We start from the raw sequence: 18,176 nt of genomic DNA, 5'->3' as shown, positions 1-18,176 counted from the left end.
GTATGGTAGATACAGTTTCTGTTTTCCCGCAAGCTTCAAAACACAAAAGCTCTTTTGATTATTTTTAGTGCAAATCCCAGAGTCTTTTAGCTGATTTTAAGCACTCTGAAGCTGTTGCTCTGTCTCTGCAGACGCTGTTGAAGCTCCACAGCCGAAGTGGTAAGAGTCTGCAGTATGTATTAATACCCAGGACACATAGCAGCAGGCTGGTCCAGCCAGTCACCTGTTCTCCTTGCAACCCCCATGGGGGTTTCTGAATCTGTTCTTGTTTCTCAGTTTGACGCAGAATAGAGCTCCAAACCCATTTTCTAGAAAAGCTTCAACCATGCAATCTGTTGGTCACACAGAATCATAAAGTTATGTCCAGTGTTGAAGTTGTTGACAAATGATTGTGATGATGATTATTGTGAGTGTGGAGTGGGATTTGAAGTCCTGGTTTAGTGCCGCCAGTTGCTGTGTAATTCGATAGCGACAGTGGGGTTGAGCAATGACCAGGGTGTTTGGTGGAGGGATTTTGCGCTCTTCCTCTCTGTCTTTGTACTTTGCTCTGCACCCAGCAGGTTTCAGGATATGATGGCTGTATGTAACTTTTGGATATTTTCAGGAGTTCTAACAATACTTTGGCTTTCTCTGGGCCTGGGTATGTTGCATGTTTACTTTTATATATATACCAGAAAACCTGGGCATGTTTCCCCCTCATCAGACTACAACATTCTTCTTTATGCATTTTTTGAAAGCAGAATGTCTGTACTGAGAGAAAAAGTAGCTCTGAAACATTCATAATGTTGGTCATCAGCATGTAGAAACGTTTTCTATAATTCTACATTCATACAAGTCAGTAAAATAATGGAATATCTCCTCATTTTAAATAGATTTTTATAAATTGCCATTAACCTTGAGTCACAGAATCTGTGTTCCAGACTTAAAGTAGCATTAGAGAAGCAGAAAATCCCTATACTTTAGCAAGAAAGCATCGACAAAGCAGGTGAACAAGTCTTTGTTGATGATAGGAAAACAAAAAAGAGCCACAGTATGTCAGAAATCTGCTGCAGAGGCAGAACTGAGAGGTGGGATATGAATGGAGTGCTTACAACCATTCAAGTTGACCACAAAGGATGGAAGGATATTTTTGACGGTTAAACAAAATCCATGTTAAGTTTATCTTCTTGACAGAGGTCATTAAAGCAATACAAAATTCAAGGATAGAATTAATCCTGTAATGCAGGCTCTACGTTACAGTGGCATGTGAAGGGATGAAAACATGTCATTGTTGAAAACAAACTGGGGTCTTGAAGTGGGGTCTTGGGCCAAAGATAAACTTGAATTCATGTAGGCTTTGAAGATAGACTATGATATGATTTGGTTCATTTACAATAAGAGAATACAATCTTTTGAACCTATGATTAATATTGATGTTTGCCTAATGCCGAAAAAGTTTACAGTCCACAGTTTTAATTGTATTTATTTAATACGGAAAAACAAAAATAATACGTTTTCAAACTAAACTTTTCATTACGCTAAATTCCAGGAAGTTATCTCATATTACAGCTCCTTAAAACATGTCTCAATACTTGAAGAATAATCCAGTAACTAAAGGTCATAGCTGTAGTGTGAGGTTTGGACATATTATATCGTTGGATTCTCTGCGAGTCACAAAAGTTTTAGTTCCTTCAGCAGATTCATTTTTGTTGAATTAAACTCCTGCTGTATCAGGAAATAATTTTTTTTTCTCACACCTTATCATTTATTTGTTTGTCTTGGCACTGTATGTTTAGGTCATGTTGTGTGTCTGTCCATGATTCATTTTCAATGTCCTGGCTGAGGCATAAATGTTCTCATCTAAGATTTCACGGCCCAGTCAATCATCCCTTAAGGGGGATTAGTTGTCTTGTCCCCCTCTTCAGAAAAGAAATACTCCTCAAGAAGAACATCAGTGGGTACACCTAAATGCCAATAAAGAAATGTGCCACTCTTACTGCAGAAATTTGAATTATAATAAAATCATAAAAATTGTCCCGTCCCTCCAACACACAAAATTGTCATTAATAGAAAACAAAGCAATATACATCAAAATACTTTGTGACAAATGAACTTTGAAGACTTTTTTTTTTTTAAAGGAGTGCACAAGAAATTACTCCCATTCTGCTGCCAGAAGGATTTGAGGAACTCTAATATTTCGTTTTTCTGGATTTATTTCAGATTTAGGAATGGACTTTCTGTTATTTGGTTTCGTTATGTTACACTCTCACTCTTTCACACACGCACATAAAAAGCTTGCAAGACTACTAGCTTTGCTCAAAAGCACCAGGTCCCATCAGTTTTATCTCTTATATTTACCGGTACTCGAAACCGAATTTCTTTTTCAACTATTTAATGACATTGTAAACCTAGTCAGTTTGAAAGAGTTTATTGCTTTCCAACAATGATAGTTTGATATTTACTTATGATCATGCTGCTCTGACATTTCGTCCTTTCATGCCAGGTTGAAGGGTCAGCTCAGTCATACTGATTAGGGTTCACTTAGTATTTGCTTTGTTTGGGGATACCAAAGCCACAGATCCCCTCAATGATTACCTGAATGTTCTGCCTCTGTTTCATCTTTGTGGGGTATTTTTCTCAGACTGTTCACACGGCAGGATGTGACAGCGTCAAAGCTCTCAAAAAATTAAAGTAGCATGTAGTTCATGCTGTGTATTTCAAAAGCCATTTCTAACAATGAACCTTTATTGTTCATTGTTCTGTTGTAATATTATCTAAATATTTTAAAATCAGCAAAACATTAAGATTAAATAGAATGCAACAAAATATAAACATTCAAATTCATTTGAGGATTTCTTTTTCATGACTATGTTTGATGTGTCTGACCCAAGAATAATTGGATTATTAGAAGACATGTGTTTCCGTTCCCAATTTGCAAAATGTCAGCATTAATGATGATTGTAAATGACCTAAAGTAATTTTATGCCGGTGTTTAGCTCCCCTCTGCTGCAATATATTATGATAGAAATAGGTATGTGGTTGACGGTCATGAATCATAGGGATTGTAGTCAGTGCAGCATCAAAAAATAACGTGTTTTTTTTTTCTTTATATAAAATAAAAAATAAATTGCTCTGAAATTCCAATGATCAAGTTTCACTGCCTGAGAATATTTTGTCGAAGTTTTAAATCTAAATTACCACCATATCAAAACGTGGTATGTCCATGGACTGGCAAATCATTTATTTTACTGCAAAATACGCAAAGATTTAAGTTTAAAGCCAACATTTGATTGAAAATACCTCAAATTTCAAAAGAAAAAAAAAATTATGTTTTATGTATCCAATATAATTTGCAAACAAAATCCCAAAAGGGTAACCACATGTTTTTAGCTTTTTTGGTCATTTTTATATATTTTAAGCATTTTATTTTTTTACTCTTTTTTCCATAAAAAACTTTTTACACATTCAACAGTACAGTGGTAAAGTATATAAGCTTGCTGAGAGTTTCTAAAAAATATATTTCTGACAAGTCATAGGAGATTTGGGTGGACCTCCACTATAAAAAAGGCTCATAACAAAAAAATTATGCTTTCCTACGGATTTCAAAAAGGTTAAATTAACTGAGACAATGTATTTTTATGCAGTCCACTGTAATGAAGAATCACAGCTGATCGGTGACTTGTTCAGAAACTACAACAAGAATATTCGCCCTGTGGAGCATCCTGAGGACAAGGTACAGGTTATGATCAAGCTGACACTTACCAACCTTATCTCCCTGGTAAGAGCTCTTCTTTTCTTGCCTTGTGAAAACAAAGGTAGCTTTCCCAGATATTCATATGTGTGCTCTTTAAAAACAGAATGAGAAGGAGGAAACCCTTACAACGAATGTGTGGATTGAGATTGTAAGTTTTTTCTTTTCTTTTCAAATGTTCGTGATTAACTGATTTAAGCAATTCCCAATCAGACGTTTCCCATTTTGTCAACATGGCATTGTCATCAAATGCCCTTCTCGGTCATACATGTTGTTTTTTTTCATCTGCAGCAGTGGACCGATTATCGGCTTGTCTGGAACACGTCTCAGTATTACGGCATTAAAACCATCCGTGTCCCATACAACACTGTCTGGCTCCCTGACATTGTCCTGGAAAACAAGTGAGGACAGAAAAAACATGAAAGTGTGAACTTTTCATTGTTAGCAGAACCTGGTTTGATGTTGCTTCTCTCTTTGCAGCATTGATGGCAAATTTGATGTGGCTTACTACGCCAATGTGCTGATCAGTAACGAGGGCTGGATGTACTGGCTCCCTCCTGCTATTTATCGCAGCACTTGTGCAATTGAAATCACCTACTTTCCATTCGATTACCAAAACTGCACGCTTGCATTCAGGTGTAGTATGGTCTTCACATCATTCAAAACTTAGTCTTACTCATGCTTAAACATTACGGGCAGTCATGTGCAAACATTTTGAGCTTCTTTTTTAATCAAGTGGGATGTTTTTATTCGCATAAAACTATGATAAGTTGATCCACAGACAAACAACTGCTTTTACTTTATTTTCACTCATAAAATTAGTCTAAAAGTCCAGCATGATTCAGCGGATGATCTCTCTACACTTGGAACAGAATGGGGGCAATCCCATCATACTGTTATCTTTTCATTTCATTTTTGAGAAAATATATGTATATTCAACAGTTTTTAGTTCCCAGAATTTAATCTAGGTAACTTTGATTACCTGGCATGTATGGAAACTATTGACAACTTGGAGAATTCTTCCAGTATATCCATCTTTTTTTAAATCCATGCCCTTTAATTAAATGGCATTTACACGTTTAGCATTGTCCTGCTTTGGTTGAGGTCGCAGTCTCATTCACCCATGCACACACATATTCACCCACTGATGGTGGCTCAGCTGGCATGCAAGGTGCTAACTTGTAACCACCAGGAGCAATGTGGGTTTCAGTGTCTTGCCCAAGGACACTTTGTCACATGGGGAGGCAAGACAGGACCCGAATATACAACCTTCCAATCAGAGGTCAATTGCCCTAACTCTGTAGCACAAAATGGTAGAACACATTTTTAGAAACATTGATTGTGGATATTATTCACCCAAGCCAAAAAGGCATAGAAATTTTTTTTTTTTTTTTTTTGCCTTGGTTGCATTGTAAATTGTTCTCTAATGAGAAGATGAAAAAACTCTTCTCATTGCCTGTTGATGACTAATGGTTTTTATTGAGATAGAGGATACAGATCCACATTTGTCAAGTGGAGTTTTTTGGGGAAAAGTATGAACTATGACAAAACACCAAAATTGAGACTAAACCTCAGAACCTCAAAACATTTTACTTATTTTGTTGGCTTGTAGCTCAAAGGTTTCAACATGGGGAGGTCACTGTCATTAAAATCAGGGGAATTTTCTATTTCTTTTTACAGAAATGTTCTTTTTGTGGCCCAAAATAGGTAGGGGGCAACTCTCTGTACCATTTGGCAGTGTTATCTTTTTGGGGGTTGAACTGATCCTTTAAATCATAAAGTTAAGAAAATGTTTGTGCATTTTCATTTTCCAACATGCTGTCAGAAATCAGAAATCTGTATGAGGGGCCGTATAAGACATTATTTATTCTGAACCATTCACATTCATACATTCTTGCTCTCGCAGTCATATATACTCTCTTTCGCATACATATATTCTCTTACGCATCCATATATTCTCTCTCTCACATTCATACATTCTTGCTCTCACAGTCATATATACTCTCTTTCGCATACATATATTCTCTTACGCATCCATATATTCTCTCTCTCACATTCATACATTCTTGCTCTCACAGTCATATATACTCTCTTTCGCATACATATATTCTCACTTGCACATCCATATATTCTCTCTCTCGCATGCATATATATTCTCTTACGCATTCATATATTCTCACTTGCACATCCATATATTCTCTCTCTCGCATGCATATATATTACTTTACACATACATACATTCTCACTCTCATTGTCGCTCTTAAAAAAGAATGTATGTATGTGAAAGACAAGTATATATGAACGTGTGAGGAAGAGTTTATATGTGTGTGTGAGAGAGGAGTATGCATGAAACGGAAGTTACTTTGCATGAAAAGGAAGGCACTTTGAATGAAAAGGAAGGCACTTTGAATGAAACGGAAGGCAGATGATTTCTCGTGCTCTGATTGGACGAGAGGCCGCCACCTCCCATTTTGAACACCCTCTAAACCCTATCACTTGTACTGACTCATAACTATTAAGGTTACACAACTTAAATGTCATTTTGTAGTTGATTCAACTATAAAGTATTAAGCTCTATCAAGATTTTTTCAAATTTAACTTAACAGTGCTAAATATTTTAAAGCTTATTTGTATCTGGCACTCAAAAATTTTAAGATCCGTGAAGTAGCGTCATGACGTCATCACGTACTGGTGGGAGGGTCTTTCGTTTTCTCTACGTTAGCTCAGGTGGCCATGTTGGATTTGCCGAATGCGAGTATGCGACGTTTGAAATTGAAAGTCGAGCATTTTATTATTCTGCAAAGCGTTGCGATTTCGTCCCGCTTCAAGACGCCCCAACCTCGGTTTTTTTTTCATCCGCCTCATCGCTGATGGTGCCGTCTTGTCTTCAGCCCTGATTTAATTTGGTAAGTATCGTTCATGGTTTATGAATGAATGCTTTAAAAATGCTCTTATACTACCGTAAATGTGGTTTACTGTTGTTTAAACATATGTGTGTTATGATTGTTTTAGAGATTAATGTGGAAATGTATACATGATTAGTTTGTCATAGCAGACGTATGGCGAGCCAAACCCAAAATGCATTTCTGCCCGTAAGTTACGACAGTGAGGTTTTTTTTTTTTTTCAGAGGTAGAAATGATCTGTTAAGCTGCAATCACACTAAACATGATCCGCGTGTGAAATTCGCGTTGGAGGCCTCTGTCTGTGGCTAAAGTTTGCTGCTGGACATTTGTCCAAAAATGTCACTCAAAGCCTCTAACGGTTGTGTGGGAGGAGCTACCGCCAACAGTTTTAAGCCTGGTTGCTACATGGAAGCATTGGGTTTTGAATGCAGCTTTAAGCTTTTATAAATCACTGATCTCCGTTATAAAAAAGGTTTTTGTAAAAATAAATTAATCAACGTGCTCGTGTTGTGTTCAGGTACCGAACTACAGAGTGTTCAGTGTTTCACCTCCAGATAGACGCCAAGGCCAGCGAGGTAACTTGTCTCAGTTATTTGTCTAGAGCTATTTTAAAAAAACAAAAAATGCAATAGGTTGTGTAGTGCAATAAATGTTTTTTGATCAGAATATAATTGAAACATTTTTTAACATTGAAAAATCTCTCTTGGACTTTTTCAGATACTGAACTTCAGAAAGTTCACCAGAAAGTCACCATTTCACCAGAAAAGACCTGTCAGTGGGTGAGTTTTATACTTATTTAATACATTCATCCTGAACTATTACCATTATTAGATTTATACGGCAGCATGGAAACATTTATGCACATTTTAACTAGCCAAAGGTCTAAATAGAGCTGAAATTATTTACAATTTAACTAAACATATTTAGATTGCAGGCTGAAGGTGGCACAATGGAATGGAGGTGCAAGTTGTGTTCTGTTACTTTGGCACTATGCAGTACTACATATAATACTGCAGTACTACATAGCCAATATTCCAAAGTGTTTCCACTGCCATGTATGTGGAGACACTTTGGAATATTGTCATGTCTTTATGACAGTATATTACAATAATAAAATGATGTTGCATTAGCACCATTCCATCATTTGAAACCATGAAAACTCATCTGTCAAGATCTGAAATGGATTTATGTAGAGTAGATGCAGTCAGAGGAAATTGTGCAGTTTTTACATGTTTGTGTAACTTAAAGCTGCCCTTTTCTGAGACTAAGTCCACCAAAACAGACAGGAACTGGCCAGCTTGGTTAGGATTTATGACCTCCAGGTGAATTTCTAATGTGCATAATTCAAAAACGGATAACAAATCATTTGTAAACAGCTGTAAGAAGCCACGGTGTAACTTGCCTTCAAATGACTTTGGGTCTTTGACCTGAAGTGGATCATGACATAAACACTGTATTGTCCTCTTACTAGAAATAGACATCTAGAAAAGGTATCATTTTATTATTTCTTAAAGTTCCTTAAGTAAATATTGGAAGTGTTTGCTCTGCATTTGCTTCAAAGGTAATGGATATTTCTTTTTATTCTTTTAGGACCAGCGTGACCTGAACATGAGACGGGCACTTGTCCTCCTTGCACTTCCTGTTTATCTGCATGAAGATGCCTCCAACTTCTTCAAGACCTGTACAGTAAGTGCACACGACTCCCTGTCAATGGTTTTCACTAATCCTTTAATATTGATTGAGATTTTATTGAGTGACATAATAAATAGGGCAATTGTTTGTAGTTTGTAAACTGAGTGATATTTTTAAATGGTTTTAAAACTGAGACGGAAGATGAAAGGCGAACATCAGGGACTCCTGATTGGAAGGAGTGGAGTTTCGTTTACCTTTTCTGCTCCTGATCCATCATTATTTGAATAAAGAAAAATGAAGCTTTAGTCTTAAATTATTTTATAAATGTCCTCCTTCAGAAAAATGCTAAAGAACTTTTTAAAAACACAATTTTAATTGGAGTTGGTCCTTAAAACATCATAGCCAGTTGATTAAAAGCTAACAGAATGTTAGCATGAAAAGATTCCTATTGACAGATGGCAGGAATGTCAGTTTTGGACATTAGTGTGATGAATATCTTTGAGGGTCTGAACTCATCTGTGTTTTTTGTTTTGTATTTTCCAGAATACCAGACCTCACAGACCTCTCAGTTGTCGTGGTGATGCTCCTGATGCTGCCGTCAGTGGTCCCACACATCTGGCTGACTAATCTCTTCTAACTCTTCGGGGACATCTATGCTCTGGACCTACAGCACCCCAAAAAACTTGAACTTGCCTTCATATTTATTCAGAATGCTGTCTTGAGCCTTGAGGACAGCAAACCACTGAAAGGACATTTATTGACGCTGGAGAATGTTTCGTTGAGTGAGTCTTCCAGAATGGACTATTTGTTGGTTTAAGTGTTATGTAACTAATGTGTTTTGTTGTGATCATTTGCTTTTTCTGCCGTAAAATACAAAACCAACTCTTTTTGTCAATATGTTGTGTGGCACTCTTATAATGCAGTTTTATTGCACTTATTGTTTCTTCATCCTCTTGATATTTGTGCTTTTTTTTTAAAGAGCAATTAAAAAAAGTGTATTAAGCAATCAATATTGTGTGGCCTTCACGTTTGTTGGTTTTTATCAATGTTAGCCTTTAAAATGTAGTGGGGCAGTATCAATATCTCTGTTTAGAATACATTTTAAGCTGAAGAATTTTAAATATTTTCAATGCTATACATTTAATGAGTTAAAGAATTTATAAAGCATTTGAGTGAATTTTACATATTTTATGAGTTGAGTAATATAAAAATATAGTTAGTTAAAGCGTTTTTTAGTTGGAAAATATTAAAAACTTTAAGTAAATAATCTCTCTTTTATAAGTTGAGGAATCTTAATATTTTTTACATGAAATAATACAAATGTAAGCCAACTGACAATATGAATTTTAATAAATGTTAACTTAAAAGTTTTAATAATATAACTTAACTGTTGCGTAATCTGTTACAAAATAATTTTTAAGTTCAGTCAACTCGCTAGGGATTACAGTGCAGACGCTAACATGAAACAGCAAGAAATCCCAAATTAACAGACTTGTGTTGTGGAAAGGTATGTTTTTCAGCTAGCAGGAATAATCAAAGTATCCGTTCTCTGTTTCAAAATGAGATTGCCACAAAACCGTTATCTCATACTGGAACAGCTTTGGATGTAGAATTCAGTGGGAAAAGGTTTGGACCCTGCCACAAAAGTATTTCATCACCAATAAAATCAGAGAAATTTCTTTCAAAATTCTTCACAAATTTTATCCAGTGAAACATTTCTTTACTAAGTTTAAAAAAGATCTGGACATAAACTGTTCATTCTGTCATTCCTCACCAGAAACTGTGCCTCATCTTTTTTGGTTTTGCTCTTTCACTCAACTATTTTGGAAAGATGTGATACATTTTATAAGAACTCATCTATGTGAAGATTATAGATTATTTTACGAGCATATTATTTTTGGATATTTTACACAAGAAAGACTTATTGCAGAAAAAATATATGTAGTTAATTTACTTATAATTATGGCTAAATACTTTATACACAAGTGTAAATATGCCAACAAAAAAACCGTGTTTTATGTTTTTCAGAAAGAAATGGTTTTGTATGTGAACAGTATTAAATCTTCCACTAACAAAAAAGCTGTCAGAACAGTTGAAACATGGTCTCTCCTGAAACTTTAACAGATTCCTTTGCCTTATTATTTTTGTTTTCTTTTTGCATAACCTGTTTTACATGGTTATCATTATGTTTTTTTGTTCATTCTCATGGCGAACGTGAAGATTGTATTTTGCACACAGTGGAGTTTTGTGTTTGGTATTTTGTATGTGCAAGATATTGTTAATAAAGTTTATTTTTTTAAAAAAACGAACCGGCAAGAAGTAGCCACGGGGGTCCTGCAGCCATCGGAACCTTAACAAATATTTCATCTCCACCTCACCGTTGCCTTTTTTAAGAAATGACAGCTGGTTTTCCCACATTTATATGTAGTTATGGATCGAAAACAAGAGGAATTTGTTTTAATGTAAATGCGTGTTCCAGCGTCTACAGGAAGTGTCGCCCATAATTCACGCAAAGGCTCATGGGGGCTAGGAATAAGGTGGATACGGATTTTCTGTTTCGGTGGCACTTCTATTACCATTATTGGTATTTGAGACATTCCTTTGTGTCTCTAGAGATGCAGACAGATTTGTGACCACTTGAGGTGAAGATAAAATATTTCTTAAGGTTCCGATGGCCTTCTTATTGGTTCGTGTTAGCGTCTGTTCAAAATGGGAGGTGGCGGCCTCTCGTCCAATCAGAGCACGAGAAATCATCTGCCTTCCGTTTCATTCAAAGTGCCTTCCTTTTCATGCAAAGTAACTTCCGTTTCATGCATACTCCTCTCTCACACACACATATAAACTCTTCCTCACACGTTCATATATACTTGTCTTTCACATACATACATTCTTTTTTAAGAGTGACAATGAGAGTGAGAATGTATGTATGTGTAAAGTAATATATATGCATGCGAGAGAGAGAATATATGGATGTGCAAGTGAGAATATATGAATGCGTAAGAGAATATATATGCATGCGAGAGACAGAATATATGGATGTGCAAGTGAGAATATATGTATGCGAAAGAGAGTATATATGACTGTGAGAGCAAGAATGTATGAATGTGAGAGAGAGAATATATGGATGCGTAAGAGAATATATGTATGCGAAAGAGAGTATATATGACTGTGAGAGCAAGAATGTATGAATGTGAATGGTTCAGAATAAATAATGTCTTATACGGCCCCTCATAAATCTGTCTCCCCCTCTGGTCACCAGCAAGAACCATCTCCAGAGTTTAGAGTGCACTTCATCTCCCAGCAACCCCGGCGCACAGTTCAAGAAAGCCACACACCTGACTTTTATTTGAAATCACTCACAGTACACTTAAGCACTGTACTGAGCCTGTCTCAGTGTGAAGTATTGTTTGTGCCACTGCCTGGATTACATCCTGGCCTGATCTGATCTTCTGAACCTGTTTCTCTGCCCAGAATCTTGCCTGGATTCTGACCACTCCTGTTTCCTCTCTGATGCTCTCACGCTATGATTTAGTTTTGTGGCCCTTTAGCTGTGCCAATAAAACCGGCTGCAATCTGAACCAGCCGTCTGCCTTTTCTGTGAGACATGCGTGGATGTTTACAACTGGATGGAATCAGACAGCATGAAAGGATATAATGCTCAGCAAAGAAGGCAGATTGACACAAACAATGCTCCACACTGAGGCTTGGTGCAGTGCTTAAGTAGACTGTGATTGATTTTGCAAATGAGTCAGGTGTGCAGAACCCTGCACACACCCGCATGTTCAGTACTCTGAAGACTGCTCCTGCTGGTGACCAGAGGGGGAGACAGAGCTCTAATTTCAGACGGTTACCTGTCACTGCTGGAATAAATTGTATTTTTCGATATTTGAAAATTTGAAAATTGCCACATTTCCGATAATAATTTTAAAACGTCCTTTGGATATCGCTGACATGTGTGCTTTGGTTTTGTTACCTGGGTTTGAATTATTTTTTGAGCCCCATAAGAGATTTTGACCCCATTCATTTTTTGACAGTTTCTCCTGCTATGATGGGGGGTGGGGGTGGGGGATCATTCACAATGCCCAAAATTCATTTTCATCAGGAACTAAGGCACACATTTTGGTGAGGTTTAGAGTATGTGGCTGAAGTTACATTTTCGCTAAAATTCGCAATAAGACAGAAAACGTTCAAAAACAATATGGTCCCTGCAGTCCAGGACTGCTGTAAGCCATAACATATGGAAGCAGTAAAGTGGTATGTAGGAAAACCTATTTGTTTTCTTGATTTTGGGTAAATTGGTACTGGCATGATTAATTACTTTTTGTTTTTCTGTCAACGATTGCACTAAACTGACCAACCACAATTAGATTATTTACGTTTTTCAAAATGCAAATAAACATCCCCCTCCTAAATGAAAAAAAGAAAATAAAGATGAAAAGATTTTATACTGACTTTGACTCATGACTGATGTTTGTAAAGATTTTGCATTAATATTTGAAACACTACAACAATCACAGGTCTCAAACGTACAGCGCCAAAGAAGTGGACCTAGTTCTGGCCACTGGAGACGAAGATGTTACTATTGAGTGGGTGGACATTGATCCTGAAGCTTTCACAGGTACTTTCTAAACACATAGTTTGTACCAGCAAAACAGAAGTCCTGTCTGGCTTAATGGCTTTCAATCTTTTAGAGAATGGGGAGTGGGCCATTGTCCATCGTCCAGCCAGGAAAGTGATCAACACTCGATATTCCCCAGATGACCTGGAGTATCAGGAGATCATCTTCAATCTGGTCATTCAAAGAAAACCCCTGTTCTACATCATTAACGTCATCCTGCCATGCTCCCTCATCTCCTCATTGGTCGTACTGGCCTACTTTCTGCCTGCACAGGGTCAGTAAAGACCTTACATGGGTTTATCTGAAGAAAAATGCTGCCTTTCATACAAGTGTTTCCCTTTTAAGTGGCACACGTTCGTAGGAAGTATTGTTTTGTGGGAAATGCAGTAGAGCTAAGCATGTGAGATGCACTCGAGAAAAATGTTGAACAATTTTTACAAGCCAGCTTGAATCATCATTGATGCAAAAGTTGTTTTTTGCATCAACCTTCTAGTACCTAGCTCCCCTAAAAGACCAGGACGTTCCGGTCTTTCAGGGGAGCTTTTAGGAGGCCTACCAGGACATCCCTCATCACTGTCAGGCCTGCACAAGAACCTGAAAATGTGAAGGAGTGTGGAGGTCAGAGATGAGTCCAAATTATTGCCATTTCAGTTAGATTGTAGGGTTGCATGTCAGAAAACAAGAAAAACATTTTTGCCTATTGCTCAGTCAAAGTTTTTGGCAATGATGCTGTGGTGGGCTGATCCCCGCCTGTGATGCTGCATTTGGCTGGTTATGCAGCTTTTTACAGAAAGACAGGTTCCAATCAATATTAGCGTTTCCAATAAAAAAAAATTTTGTTTTCGTCCTCAGCCTATTTCCTTTTTCTCATTGTCTCCCCACCCAGGTGTGAACGGGGTGGGGAGATTCAACAAACCTTTTACCAAATTGGTTGTAATTTATTTTAAAAGGATGTTGCTATTGGAACCTTTTTTTAAGGTTTAGTTTGTATAGCATCAGCCCAGAAAGATGGATCAGGATCTTCAATGTCTCTGTCACCCCCGTCTTACAGCTGGAGGCCAGAAGCTGACTGTGTCCATCTCCGTCTTGCTGGCTCAGACTGTCTTCCTCTTCCTCATTGCTCAGAAGACCCCTGAGACATCTCTCGCTGTCCCTCTTATTGGAAAGTGAGTCGTTTTTTTATTTCTGCTGAAACCTGCTGCTTTTGCTTCTTACACCTACATTCTCTTCTGCCTTTCAGATACCTGATTTTTGTCATGTGTGTCACCACTCTGATTGCAACAAACCAAATTGTGGTGCTAAACTTCTCGCTGCGCAGCCCTAGTACACACACAATGTCCTACTCCATCAAGCATGTAAGAAAACGTGAAATTTGAGCAAAAACGTCTTTTCCTCTGTTATTCTGGACTGCTGTCCTTCTGTGTGTCCAGCTGTGCTTGGAAATGGTCCCTCGTTTCCTGGGCATGTCTCCTCTGGTGGATGACAGTGAGGTGACTGCAGAGGTAAACGGCATAAGAGAGCGTCGCCGCAGCTCCTTTGGTCTCATGCAGAGAGCAGAGGAATATGTGCTAAAACAACCACGCAGTGAAATGATGTTCGATAAGCAAAGAGAGAGGCACGGGCTGACGCGGTCAATTGGTGAGCTGTTTATAAATTTTGCCCCATGTTTTCAGTCAAGTTCTTGACTTTTTTTACAGAAATAATTGCACATTGCTGCAACTGCTTAAAGATTTTGCCTCGCCATTTAAGAGGAAATAGTATTGAAAACATTTCTACATCTAATCATTAAAAAACAGAGATTTTAATGATATTGTATTAAAACGATTGCATCCAACACTAAACAAAAAAAACTGTACACAACTGCACTTTCATTTTTTTTCTCTATTTAGAAAATCGCTTAGAATATGAAATAATTTGGTTCTTGTAAATGTACTAATATTTTCTGTTGAGTTAAGGTCAGAGCTTTGAGTGGGCTATCAAAGTTTTTACTCATCAAACTCATCCAATCAGAATTATATTAAATTTGTTGTCTTGTGTACATAAACACAGTAATGTTGGGACTGCAAGTATTATCAATCTGGAAATTCAACCTGTCTAAATTCTTCCTGCAGTTAACAAATATAAATAAAAACTTTCCCAAATTCCCTTAAAAAGCACAATTATAGCTCCTGTGTGGATTTTCTGAATTGGCAGCCTTGGGGCCCACTCTGTAACGTTACCTGTTCTAATCATAATTTAAAATTACAGAACAATTAAACCTTTTTTTCATACACTCCATTTAATGCTAAGATATCCATCTCTAGTTATCAATGGCTTTTGTCTAAGAAGTAGGGCAGTGGCCATTTGGCTGGTATTGGACACCCTGCTTGAAAGTTATCTAATTGAAAGTATCTCCTGCCCCCTAGTGGACAACATTGATGTCAGCAGCACAGCCAACCTTTACAAGAGCTTGGCTCAAGCTGCACCGGAAATAAAGCAATGTGTGGACGCCTGTAACTTCATTGCTGAGAGCACAAAGCAGCAAAATGACATAGGATCTGTAAGTATGTCAACTGCATGTAATCTTGGGTAACTGTTATGTATTTAAAATCTTTTTTTTTTTTGTTATTTTGAAAGGAAATTGAAAGCTGGGTATTGATTGGAAAGATGATTGACAAGGTCTGTTTCTGGGCTGCTATGCTCCTCTTCATCGTTGGCACTGTGGGGATCTTCCTAACTGGACACGTCAACAAAGCACCAGAATTCCCATTTCCAGGGGAAGATAAGAAGTATGTCCCAAGATAAAAGAAATGTCTTTGCTGAAACATTTATATATGTATTTGTGCCTTGTTCAGTCTGAAGTGAGTAGGGTATGTATTCTCTGAAATGTAATGCTTCTAGGGTGAAATCCTGGATGGATTTAAGAGGTCGAGTTGATTCAGGTGAATCCATGTTCATGTCCATGCTCACTTGTCATATCAGGAAGAGGATAGATCTTATCCTTAATATTTCCAAATTGAAGGGATGTCTTGAGATGCATATTTCAGATCCTATGTTTTGTTGAAAATAATTTGATTCATTTCAAAATGTTACAATTCTGAGCAAATTATTGTTTGATTCTGTGCTAAAATGTAAAAGTTTTTAATATCAGCTTTAAAATAGTCAACAACTCAGGTTATAGGGTTGACTCATTAAGAAACACATGATGAAGCCAGTTCACAGAAAAGCTGCATTGACGTGTGTCATATTTAACATTAGTCCACACATGAGGAAGTGTAAATCTAATACGGTGATTTACATTAATAAGGTTTTTCAAACCATGTACCGTTTAGAGTGTAACCATCAATTTAAGATAATCCATCTTAAAAAAAAAGTTTTTTCTTTTTTTTTTAGTTTTGTAAAGGTTTGACAATGACTGATTATAATCACACCCTTATTTTGAAAACTGTTCATTTCAGGTTTCTGGTTGACAATCCAGTTTTTTTAAAACTCATGGGATTGCAAGGAAACTGAAAATAAAAAAAGAACGTTTCTGTTTTCTTGTTAATTTCGTTTTAAAATTTCCACAAATAGAGGCAAGCTTGGACAACAACTTGAGAGTTACAAATCTTATCTGTTGTAAATTAAACAAACATGTGCTTAAGTTTTTACATGCACGCTTCATTGTCTTAAAGGAACCTGTGTTGGTATGAAAAGCCAAAAAAAAAATCGTTTTTTGAAGACCTATTTACTGAGAAGTCTTGTTGTTTTATGTAGAGGGTTCATTCTCTTGTCTGATATCATTGTGCCATTTTGTATAAATAAATACTTTATTTACTCCATCATTATTTGGTGAAAGCTGTTTACTTAATTACTGTCTCAATTTTTGTTTGGGTGATGTAAAGCAATAAAGCCAGTCCCAGTTTGGGTAAGTAGTATGTGTTATACTTACCATCATCTTCATTTCTGTTAGTCTTAAAGCTGGGGGGTCCAGACATTTTTAAAGAGGGACAGATTTTGTGAAGGGCCAACCATTACTGTAAAACTTTTACAGTAAAAATAACATTTTACCAGTAAAATGCATTTTTTAATACTGCAGTTTAGTTTAATATAATTACAGTAAGGGGCTGTAAATTATTTTACAGTAATTTATCGTCACTAATTTAAATCATTTTAAATTTACAGTTGATTATTTTAGTGTTGTACAGTGCCTTACTGATTTTTTTCTATCAATTAAAATGATCACCAACATTTTAGCAACTGTTACCTTAATCATACTAGTAGGTACAAAAAATGGAACTTATCTGTGTCAAACTCACAGTGTGAGTCTGGGCAGCTTCAAGTTCAACAGACACAACAAATAGCAGAGTTCAATGACCTCAGTGAGCCCATCTGAAAAGCCTTTCAATCCTGAACAAGCAAAATTGCACAGAAACAGCATTGCAATGTCATGTCTGAACATAAACCACTAACTTTTTGATGCAACAAATTCAGACTTTAACTCTCTTAATGCATTCTGCTATTTCCAGGAAAAAAATCGAACAATCTAAGTTTTCTGCCAGACTGGCAGAAACTGGCTGGGAGACAAATTAAATATTTCCAGTATGTTCTTGAGGAGCTGATTTTAAAATAAAATCATGCACTTCTTTATTCTCTCATATGCTAAGTTGTTTACAGGACGTTCCTGTAAATCACATGATTTTTCCTTTTTGCTTTTTCGACGTAGCATTGATATTTACAATGTGGCAACGAACAGCAGAACATTGTAAGATTTTCTCCCAGGTTTCATTGCTGTTTACAATATGATTCTTTGCCAAAGGAAAACAGTGGAATTGTATTGAAGACTTCAGTCTTTACTAAGGGTTTCGGATTTGGATGATCGCAGAGAGCACACTGGTGGTCAAGTGTGTGTATTCTCCCAAGCAATGACAGACCAGAGGATGACTTTTTCTGTTCCTTCTTTAATCTGGGTTTGGCTTTACAGTCCAGCACATGTATATTTCTGGTTTGGGTTTATGTGTGTGTGGTTCTAAACACAGAATGAAGAAAACAAATAATACAATTATAATAAACCAAATTCAATAATAATAAGTCTTAATAACATTCCACAACCCTCGATAGCATCAATATTCAAAATATTATACCAAGAAAACTTATAATTGTAGGAGCTAAATACATCCAATAAACTTCTAACCAAAACTAGCTTAACTTGTTAAGTTAGCAGAAAATGTCCACACCAATAAACAACATATTTTGTCCTAATATAAAACATGAAAAATGGGCTCACCGCTCTCATGGACGCACACACGAGCTAATTAAACTGAACTGATCTGG

At 36.7% G+C, this 18,176-nt stretch overlaps 1 protein-coding gene across 1 annotated transcript; it reads left to right on the top strand.

Annotated features, from left to right (window-relative positions):
- The first annotated feature begins 511 nt into the window (after positions 1–511).
- On the top strand, positions 512–16,690 carry LOC101166241 (acetylcholine receptor subunit gamma). Its single transcript, XM_023962181.1, has 12 exons — positions 512–640; positions 3,624–3,757; positions 3,837–3,881; positions 4,022–4,131; positions 4,211–4,366; positions 12,784–12,884; positions 12,958–13,158; positions 13,936–14,050; positions 14,125–14,239; positions 14,315–14,522; positions 15,290–15,423; positions 15,501–16,690. Exons 1-12 carry the CDS (start codon positions 571–573, stop codon positions 15,666–15,668), a joined length of 1,557 nt encoding a protein of 518 aa, XP_023817949.1. The 5' UTR covers positions 512–570; the 3' UTR covers positions 15,669–16,690.
- The last annotated feature ends 1,486 nt before the right edge of the window (positions 16,691–18,176 follow it).

This window comes from Oryzias latipes, chromosome 14 (assembly GCF_002234675.1).
Source record: "Oryzias latipes chromosome 14, ASM223467v1".
Classification (NCBI taxonomy): domain Eukaryota; kingdom Metazoa; phylum Chordata; class Actinopteri; order Beloniformes; family Adrianichthyidae; genus Oryzias; species Oryzias latipes.
This window is presented reverse-complemented; position numbering and strand designations above follow the sequence as displayed.